The following is a 10,978-nucleotide window of genomic DNA, read 5'->3' on the forward strand; positions in this document are numbered from 1 at the left end:
CACTCATTTGTTTCATTGTCTTATAATAGCAAAAGACCCAGCTTTATGTATCTCTTCTTACCCAAATCTAATCAGAAAATTGTTTTCAGAAAAACTGCCTGGTTTAGTTTTTTGCTATAATTACTTTGTCCAATTTTTCAAATATTCCTTGGAAATGCCTCAGGACAGCTCTGTAGAGGGTACCGAAGGCAAAGTTTTTGAAAGAGTTTTCATTGCCAACTTCAAAGGACTTCAGAACATCTGTGTAAAAAAAATCACAGAGAGTAGAAAGTGAAAAATCATTCTTCCCTACCTAATCTATCATTATCTTCCTGCAAGACAATTCTATTTACTACTGCTTTGACTACTGCAGCTTAAACATTTTGAAGAACAGACCTCCACACCTTCTTGGAGCATCGTTCAATAGGCTAACACCATTCTTTAATTTTACTCTTGTGCCTAGATAAATATTTTTTTTGCTGTCCTACATTTATATCATTCAAATATTGTCTCTGATTACTTGGCTTCACCTTTAATTACCAGTTAGCTAAGCTATATTTATTAAGGTAACCCTGAAACCACTTAGGAATCATTTGGGATCATTATCTCATAAATTGTGATCATGTGTTTGCAGTAACGGTTAGGAAATTAATTTCTCCTATTCCAGAAGCAAAGATTCCAACATCAGAGCAGAGAAAGAGTAGTGGTATAAGGGTCTGACAGAGAATAAAAACCTTTTAGTTAAGTCTGGCAAAGGGCAGTGATATACAAATGGTGGTATACAATTGTTCTCCCATAGGTACAAGAAAGCTAATTTCAGAGAATTTGGAATTTGCAGGAATGTTACTTATGGAGTTTGAAGCTATTCACTTTACTCATAGATTTCTGAGATATGTCTGGTACTGTTCTGCAGAGCAGTGACACTCACAGCTTCATGGTCTCAAGAAAGTATTCATTCCAGCCATGAAAACCACGTCAAGGCAGCACCACTGTTCCTAAGTGCCACACAAAACAAGTAAAATTCACTGTAAAATCTGCTTACCACAGAACTGAGCACCCCAACAGCAATGAAAGCAGTGCTGCAAATACCAATACAGAAATGTTGGAAGAAAAGAAATAAGACATATACATAATCTGGCAGTCTGCATTAGCAAGGAGTGCAGTGCAGTGAGATCATCAGCAATATGGATTCAGTGCTTGTCCTGAAGCACTTTAGGGGAGAGCACTTCTTAAGAAGGTGAGATAATTAACAGTCTTTATGCCATCACAGCTGAATAAAAAGTCTCAGCGCTGGTGATGAATAGTGTTAAGGAGACTATACAAACTGTTTGAACAGATGTTGTCTATCCCTAATCGGTGTACCCATATTTAGCACTGTCTGAGATGGGCAATGAGGTAGAAATAGCCTACATAACAAATTCCTCTCAGCTTTAGTTGCCTTTGCTGTTTGTCATCATAAGACAGAAGGTTAATATTGTTTGAGTATCAAATTGAGCTTTTACACATTCGGCTTCACTGATCTTTGTCCTTTTCCTGTTTTGTCAACAAGGTAACATCCATGGCAGTGTAGTGTATTCCAGAAATTGTGTACCAGTGTCTACCTGAAAGCTGCCTGAGATTTTACATGCAGGAACAGCCTCCATGAAAGAGGAGGGTGAATTAATGAAAAACAGCACCTCCCCTTGGACCCATGCTTGTGGCCGTGTGATATGATACAAGTCTTAGCAGCAACTGAGATTGGAGTGACCCTAGGGAGACAGAAATAATCTTTAAGCTTTGAAGTATAATAATGCCATGTCTATCATAGTGCCAGATTTATCCTATTATCCACCTGGTAAATCAGAATCACATATTTCTGTCGTTCTAGACACACAGGTTCATTGCCTACCTGTAGCTGGTAGATTGTCTCTCTGAGTGTAGCTGTCTTATTGATCTATGGCTGTGCTCCGCTCATAAAGTAAATTAAATTCATGGGTTTTGAGGAAGGTAAATTGTATGAACTAGTCACTGCATAATCTGCTTTACTACTGATAAAAAACATTTTTAAATATTCAAAACTATTTCATGATATTTAACATTTCTGGTTTTGAGTACATCTCAAGCACTAAAATATTCTGAAAGATATATAGGAATTCACTTTAAGGATCCCTGAAGTAAAATTTATGTTAATGCTTTAGAGTTATATTTTTTTACAGAAACAAGGAAATGTAATATCCTATTGTATACTCTATAATATTATTTCTTACCAGCCAAGGCAACATTTATTAATAATTGAATTTTGTGTGATCTATTCCAACTGTTAAAAATTGCTGTTGAACTACTGTAACTAATGAAAAGTTGCAGAATTTATTTAAAAGATCATGAAGCTTGTTATATATTTTTATTGTCTATCAAATAGTAGAAAGCCAATTTTTCTAGCAAGGAATAAGTTATTGCAAAGTTGTTGCCAGTGTAAGTTATTGCAAAATAATCAAAAAGTGTGGTTTGCTTCTGCCCATTTCTTCCCACAACCTATGTCAATATTCAGAGACCATGTTTATACAAGGATACAGTTTCAGAGCCCTCAGTGGGACAACAGAAGTCTAAACCACAGTGTTGGGGAGGAGAGAAAAAGTAGCCGTCTAAGCATGTTTACTTTCAGCAACAAGGAAGTTCTAAATTGTACCTAAGTGGTGACTCACTGGGTTGGGACTATAAAAGTAAAGGTAACTGCTCTCTGAAACATCAGGGCTTCAGACTTCACAAATCCAACATGATGCAATCAAGACTTTCAGCTGTCTTCTTTTTCTTGTTGGGTTTGTCATTTTGCCTGACAATCCCTATTCCCCTTGAAGATAGCCATGAATTCACAGAGAAAGACCTTCAGTTTGCAGAGGTACAGTATAAAATAATTAATTTGCATGTTCTGTAAACAGTAAGTTCTGTAGTTACAACAGTGTGGAAACTAGGCTTATTACTTCTTTTCCCCTTAGCGCTATCTCAGGACTCACTATGATCTCCGTCCAGATCCTGCTGGCATAATGAGGAAGAGTGCCAACACAGTGGCATCTAAACTTCGAGAAATGCAAGCATTTTTTGGCTTGGAGGTGACAGGCAAATTAGATGAAGAAACATACGAGCTGATGCAGAAACCAAGATGTGGTGTCCCAGATGTGGGGGAATATAACTTTTTCCCTAGAAAACTCAAATGGTCAAAAACTAATTTGACATACAGGTAAATGCATGGCATTTTGAGTATTATTACTGTTATTACCTTATTTCCAGGTACCTTGTCCAATAGGTGGCTCAGTATATGAGGCTGATGGGAGAAGGATGCATTTGAGTTTGACAAAATTCATGTTGCAGTTTAAAATCATTACGGCCCCACTTTTGGAAAGGTCCCCCAATTTTTTTCCATTGCACTTTGTCATGGAGGAAAGCTGGTGTGGCATAAGGTCATTACTCCTCATCTGGCCTCCATGTAGACATTCTGTGTAGACACACATCCACGGCGTCAAATGAAAGAGGGGTAGGGACTAAGATCATGCACCTCACCACTGATCTTCACAGCACTTAACCTCTAGGTCACTCCTTAGCTCTGCTTTGGACCTAGTTTAGTGTCTGCTTCACACAGGTCTTGTCCTGGACAAAGCAGTGTAGATGCAAACCAGTCTGTGCCATGTGACTGTGAGAGCAGATAGTGATCCTTGGCCCTCTTCCATTTCACAATCCAGATGTAGATATCTATGCTTGGTCAGACAAATCCCTGCACCATGACCTCAGAAAGTTGACCTGAGGAAGCTACAGTGCTGAAAGGTCACATGGTAGCTCCTTCTCCCTTAATACCATAAGGTCATCAACAGTGGGTTTTGACCAGCTGCAACCTGAGTTTCTTTAGCAGATTCCAAATATAAAATCACTGAACTCCATCAGTTCAGTATGTGGTGATAAAAATTACTTTAATATGGATGATTCTAGCCTATGAAAATCTCTTTGGATCATGTTTTTCTATTCCAGAAAGTGAGGATCATGAGATATTTTATATGGCGTAAAAAAGTTTGAAGTTACTGATATAATTTTTCTTAATACAGAATATATCTGTCATTTTCTGTGTCTTCTGATGCATATAAAACCAATTACAGAAGGCTGTTGGATCATTTCAGATGTCTCTGAATTATTTTAATGAAAACAGAAATGTTTAATTTTATTTTTTTGAATACTGTATGCAGCTGTCAGGCTCTTTGTTTTTAGATAAGAACATAGGAAAAAAGCAAAAAATTTTTATGAGGTGTACAGTCAGATAAAAGTGTGTTACACATTTTCATCAATTCACACAATTTAACTGAACATATTAATCTGTTTGATAGAATTATGAATTACACTTCAGATCTGAGACGTGCTGAAGTAGACAGAGCTTTCAAAAAAGCATTCAAAGTTTGGTCTGACGTGACACCACTTAACTTCACCAGAATACGAAGTGGTATAGCTGATATCATGATCTCCTTTGGCACTAAAGGTAACACAGAAACAAATTATTTTTACTTTATAGTTGTATTGCTGCCAATAAGATGGGATAATTGATTTAATTGTTTTGAATGTTGTGTTATAGAACATGGTGACTTTTACCCCTTCGATGGACCCTCTGGATTACTGGCTCATGCTTTTCCCCCGGGTCCAGACTATGGAGGAGATGCCCATTTTGATGATGATGAAGCTTGGTCAGATGATTCTAGAGGTAACAGAAGTTCCTGGAATTATTTGAAATGGTGATAGATGGACAGTTTTGTCCTGTTTGATATCTGTAAACAGTTCGTTTTGTCTGTTTACTGTTCATTCATCATTATGTTCACTGTCCACTCATAGGAAACTGGGTTTAACCTCCAATCATAAATGGAAGTATAACATATGCCTAGCATAAATTTTAAGATATGCAATTCATAAGTGAGGTGATTAAAAAAATGGAACAGACAAGGTATTGTGTCATCTTGGCATTTCACTGAGCTCAAAGGCAGCTAATTCTGATCAGTTACTGAAGCCTATAGAAAATGTGTATACTTAACTCAGCTGCAAATTATCTACTTGCATTTAATTTCAAAATTCTTCACCTTGCCTATTCAGGACAGAGCTTTAATAGAACAAAATACTGTTTTTTTTCAGCACTGTGTTATTTCACCCTCCTGGCATTAAAGCTAATTTCTGCAATGCTGAAAACAACATGGACTCTCTACTGGAGCCGAATCCCTGACAAAAAATGTTCTTGATTTGAGTAGGGCTAAGACTTCACCCTAGAGCTTTCCAGTGTTGCTTATAAATTTCAAGAAATTTAAATCTGCCTACAGAACAACATTGTCAAATAAGATTTGGGTTGAACACTGGCTATGAAAGATTCAGCTGATTAGGCCCTTATGGCAACAAAACCTATGGTAGTTTGAAAAAGACAAGCAATTATACATCATTTTTCCATTTATCCAGTTGTCTCCTTCATTGTCCTATACGTTAAAGCACAGTGTTAAGGTTAGTTTAGTCCAAGTCCACTTTGGTGATACAAGGAGCTATACATTTACTTTCACTGTGGTTTGTTATAGGGTATAACTTATTTCTTGTTGCTGCCCATGAATTTGGTCATTCACTGGGACTTGAACACTCTAGAGACCCCGGAGCTCTGATGTTTCCAATTTACACATACACTGGAAAAACTGGTTTTGTGCTTCCTGATGATGATGTGCAAGGGATCCAAGAGCTCTATGGTAAGTCTGTATAATATGTATTTCCCATGTCATTATAACCTGTTACAGACATACTGCCACGTTACTAAAGAGCTGCAGATGTTCAATAGCAACAGTCATGGCTGATTAAGACCAATTCACTGGATTCTTGGCAACCAGTCATCAGGAACAGAAGATGCTTAGATGTAATAATTCAGAGGGGAAAAAAAGGAAAAAAAAGAAAAAGGAAGGAACACTGCAGAGGGCAGTTGGTCACTGTGCTGTCTTCTTTAGTGGTGGGGAGTGGGGGACAGAGTCTTTATACTTTTTGACCTGCCTCAAATGAGAAGGTAAAACAGAGTCTAAAGGGAGAAACGGAAGTATCCGTGTTTCATTATGGAAAGACTAAAACTTTTGGAGGACCTTCAAAATGTGGGATAAAGAAAGCAAGTCCATTTAACATCTTTGCAGCACAGCTGAACTGCAAAGTCCATGAATGTATTTGGATAAAGGACAGAGAGAACAGACTTTCCCCAGTACAAATGGTTTGCCCATTATGCCTGTATTCATTATGCTGTTTGGGAACTCTTCCATGTCCTATTTAATATCATGATCCACAGAAAGGAAATGAACGTTGTCAAACTTAGATCATATGATTCCAGGTGCTGGAGACAAAGATCCCAACCCAAAACATCCCAAAACACCGGAGAAATGTGATGTAAATTTATCACTTGATGCAATAACAGAACTTCGTGGAGAAATGCTAATCTTCAAGGACAGGTAAAGAGACTGCCATATCATGGGTGGTGGGTACTGGATAAAATCTGAGCAAGTTAGAATGCCATTTCAGTTTTTTACTAAAGATGAGTAAACATAAATTTAAAAAATCACAAATCAATATAGATGCCTCTAAGAAACTATATCATATCATAGAATCGTAGAATCACAGAATCAACTAGGTTGGAAAAGACCTTGAAGATCATCTCGTCCAACCATTAACCTAACAATGACCATTCTCAACTACACCATATCCCTCAGCGCTATGTCAACCCGACTCTTAAACACCTCCAGGGATGGGGACTCCACCACCTCCCTGGGCAGCCCATTCCAACACCTAATAACCTGTTCTGTAAAGAAATACTTCCTAATATGAGTCTAAACCTTCCCTGGTGCAACTTGAGGCCATTCCCTCTTGTCCTATCACTTGTTACTTGGTTAAAGAGACTCATCCCCAGCTCTCTGCAACCTCCTTTCAGGTAGTTGTAGAGGGCAATGAGGTCTCCCCTCAGCCTCCTCTTCTCCAGACTAAACAACCCCAGTTCCCTCAGCCACTCCCCCTACGACATGTGCTCCAGACCCTTCACCAGCTTCATTGCCCTTCTCTGGTCACGCTCGAGTCATTCAATGTCCTTTTTGTAGTGAGGGGCCCAAAACTGAACACAGTAATCGAGGTGTGGCCTCACCAGTGCCGAGTACAGGGGTAAGATCACTTCCCTGTCCCTGCTGGCCACGCTATTTCTGATACAGGCCAGGATGCCATTGGCCTTCTTGGCCACCTGGGCACACTGCTGGCTCATGTTCAGCCAGCTGTCAATCAACACCCCCAGGTCCCTCTCTGACTGGCAGCTCTCCAGCCACTCCTCCCCAAGCCTGTAGCGCTGCTGGGGGTTGTTGTGGCCGAAATGCAGAACTCTCATACAGTTGGCCTTAGCCCAATATATTTCTTTAGGCAGGATTTATAATACAATTACAGACTTGACTGCCCAGTAATATGAAGTGAAGATGATATGGCTGAAGACTGACACCATTTGTACACAGTTTTCATTTCACAAGGCTGTCTTCAACAAGTATAAATCTACTAACATTTATTTGAATGAAGTTGTACTACATTCAGAAGCCTTACTTGGGACAGCAGTGTTTCTCTTATTCTAAATGAGAAAAAGATTCAAGTTTGTTGTTGTTTGAGATGATCACTGTGTGAGTGACAGAAATGGTGTGCAGTTAGTTGACTATGAGGAAAGGAAAGTTCTACAAGGGGGTCTATGTATTGAAAATTCTAAGAAATGAAAAAAAATTAATTCTCCATTAACTAATTTTTAGTAGACCGTATCAGAGATACTGCTCTTCTGTCGTATGGCAAGAAACATAAAATATATTTTCTTATTCTGAACTAGGTTTTTCTGGCGACTGCACCCTCAGATGGTTGAGGCAGAACTGGTGTTACTTAAGTCCTTTTGGCCAGAGCTTCCAAATAAAATAGATGCAGCTTATGAAAACCCCATCAAAGATCTTGTGTTCATGTTTAAGGGTGAGTTTTCAATTTTGTTGTTGGCAAAAAAATTACACATATTTAGTCAAGCTCAGTACGTGATGTAAAGGTAATCAATAGAACAAAACATTCTACCTTCCTTTCTCAAAAACCAAACTCTGCTGGTTTCACCCCATGCAAATCCATACATTTTTCAGTGATTTAAGAGAGGTACAATTAAGCTCAGATGACTAAGGTCATAGTTAGCATAAATAGTTTAATACCTGCTGAGTATGTGACCTAAGAATCTGTTAGCTGTATGAAAACAGGGATCATGGCATCCTCACTTTATTCTGCTCTCAAAGCTGAGTCTTTACAAAAGTTTCATGCATACTTTGTTCTTCTTTTCAGGAAAGAAAGTCTGGGCTTTGAATGGCTATGACATAGTTGAAGACTTTCCTAAAAAGATATATGAAATGGGATTCCCAAAAGAAATGAAAAGAATAGATGCAGCTGTCCATATTAAAGACACTGGCAAGACTCTCTTTTTTACTGGAAATAAGTACTGGAGGTAAGCTGGAGACAGATTGGTGTGTCCCTAGTCATAACTAGTCCACAAGTATCAAAGGATCAGCCAGCTGTTTCAAACTAGGCACTTGATTGTGTCTCATGTTTCCAGTCTGTGGTTTTCATTGGTGCTATAGCTTTGTAGAATATGTCATAAAGGTGTATGCAAGACTTTTATAAACATATGGGCACAGTCATTAAAAACTGAAAGACTGAAAGAAAGGAAAGGAGAATAAAGTGCCCTAATCCAGAACAGTTTGTAATATGGTCATGTCTTCTAGACAAAATTCCCATCTTGATTCCTTGAGTTGCTTGTGTGACACAAAATGGTATCAGTGCTGTGAGAGTAAGAAATCTATCCCACCCTAGGATGGCTGTTTTTTGGTGTCCATGAATGGGGCTTACAGCCAGGTGTGATGCATAATTAAGACACTACCATTCCTTCCCAGTACCTCTGTGCCAAGCAGCCTCAGGATAGGCTTGTAGTGCCAATAAATCCAGGTACAATCATCTCCATATAATATGTACTTTACAGATCAGTTCTGAAAATATAGCTTTATTAGTTTTGTGTTTATTGAGCTTGCACGTCTGGTAGAAGAGTGCCCTGGCTGTTGTCCTAAGTTTCATTATTGCACTAGACGTAAAGTACCTAAAGACTACTGGCTACTTCTGGTGTGGGTAACTTCAAAGCATACAAAAGGCACAGAACAAACTCCCAGACTGTTTAAATCCTCTCAATTTTTATTTTCTTTTGTGTTTAATATAGTTATGATGAAGAGGCAGAGGTTATGGAAGCAGGCTACCCCAGGCTGATAGAGGAAGAATTCGCAGGAATTGGTGATAGAGTGGATGCAGTCTATCACAGAAATGGTACATAATCTGATAATGAAACTTTATTACAACTAGTTGTCTTTGAAACTTGAGATTAATGTCCTGTGGTAAATTCTGTCATTTGTAATTTTGATTTTTTCACATCAACACTTCTGTTCTTGATTGAATCAGGTTTCTGATCTAAATTGACCTCTGGCCAAGGTGCTCTTATAAACTGCATACATATATATTTGAGGAGCCAAGAAAGACCTGCCTCCTTGCTTAGGGAACCTGAAGTCATATGCTTAATATAGAAGTATTATAATGTGTCCATTCCTTCAAATGGAGCCCTTCCTATCCAACTCTTCAAGGAGTGTTTCCAAGTCAGAGTTTTAAACATTAACAGGCAAATGCTGTGTTTTCCTAAGCAAGTGCTCTATAGTAATAGAGCTTGACACTAGATTAAAATATCAGTTATTTTAAAACACTGAGCCAAGTCTGGCAAATGGAATGTGGACCTTAGAAAATTTAGCTCAGCATTCTAAATGCTAAATCATTGCATTAAAAAGTTATTAAAAAATGAAAACAAACACAATTTTTATTTGAAGGGTAATTTTAATGTGACAACACAGTTTTCTCAGAGTTAATTTATTTTAACTTTCTTTTTTTTTTAGGTTATCTCTACTTCTTCAATGGACCACTGCAGTTTGAATACAGCATCTGGAGCAAAAGAATTGTCCGTGTCCTGCATACTAACTCCATATTTTGGTGCTAATTATAGCTGAATGCCATGTCATAGGCTGCAGAGCAGCTTGTAGTACATGGAAGTAATAATATGAGCATATAGATTTATTAGAGGGCAGCAAGGTTCTGTGAACAAGCACTGGCTACCTACCACCAAATGTATACTGTATATATGGAACTATATAGCTGCATGTCAGTCTGGGACTGAATTAACTTAATAGGAAAGAAGAAAAGAAATAATTAGCATTTTAAGGGGCATTACACCATTTAAAGTTTGTCTAGTATTAAAGTGAGATGCTGGATACATCCTACATGATCATGAGCACTATTAATACCCAGGAATCTAAGCTTGTCTAACATCTTTCAAGGATCTCCTAGCACATCCCAAGACATAGACCTGGTATACCCAGGAGTGTTATATTTTTAAGTTAGTCCTTCAGATTTTTGTGAAATTCCTGTTTCAATTCAGATGTGTAATGAATGATCAGGACTGCATGGTAACTCCCTGAGCAGGATAACACCAGGCTGAAACACTGAAGTTAGAGAATTCAAAGTTATTTGAATGTATCCCCATTTGAATGGGAATGTCCCCCTGGAAACGGATGCCCATGTCATCTTTGGAACAGGCAGAAGGTATAGAAGCAGCGTCATTCCAAAGCAGACAGAAAAACGAGAAAAGGGACAAGTGTCCCCTGCAGAAATCATCAGCCTTTATGATATTTGGGAAACCAAAAAGAAGTAGCAACAAGAGAATCACACAGGCTGAAACCTTGCATGAAGCCCATGTTTTCAGATGGTGTAAACTGAAGTAGTTCAAGTGACGTTTATAGAGGTTATACCTAGCTGTGCCAGCAGAGAACCTGAACATCCAAATCAAAATATTCAAAAGAATGTATTTTTTCATGTTGGTCACTCTTTTAATATCTATATCAATTGTTTCAGTACC

General features: G+C 38.2%; 1 protein-coding gene across 1 annotated transcript; it reads left to right on the forward strand.

The window, feature by feature from the left end:
- Nucleotides 1-2,731: 2,731 nt before the first annotated feature.
- LOC141940261 (collagenase 3-like) lies at nt 2,732-10,063 on the forward strand. The gene is made up of 10 exons (XM_074861037.1): nt 2,732-2,854; nt 2,952-3,193; nt 4,326-4,474; nt 4,568-4,693; nt 5,544-5,705; nt 6,326-6,443; nt 7,838-7,971; nt 8,323-8,482; nt 9,245-9,348; nt 9,963-10,063. Exons 1-10 carry the CDS (start codon nt 2,732-2,734, stop codon nt 10,061-10,063), a joined length of 1,419 nt encoding a protein of 472 aa, XP_074717138.1.
- The last annotated feature ends 915 nt before the right edge of the window (nt 10,064-10,978 follow it).

The sequence above is a fragment of the Strix uralensis genome, chromosome 2 (genome assembly GCF_047716275.1).
Source record: "Strix uralensis isolate ZFMK-TIS-50842 chromosome 2, bStrUra1, whole genome shotgun sequence".
Lineage (NCBI taxonomy): Eukaryota > Metazoa > Chordata > Aves > Strigiformes > Strigidae > Strix > Strix uralensis.

Excerpts from the sequence above, each read along its gene's own strand:
- LOC141940261 (XM_074861037.1), top strand. The coding sequence starts at position 2,732 with ATGATGCAATCAAGACTTTCAGCTGTCTTCTTTTTCTTGTTGGGTTTG. Across the intron at positions 4,475-4,567 it reads GATCTCCTTTGGCACTAAAG|AACATGGTGACTTTTACCCC; the intron begins GTAACACAGAAA and ends GTTGTGTTATAG. Across the intron at positions 8,483-9,244 it reads ACTGGAAATAAGTACTGGAG|TTATGATGAAGAGGCAGAGG; the intron begins GTAAGCTGGAGA and ends TGTTTAATATAG.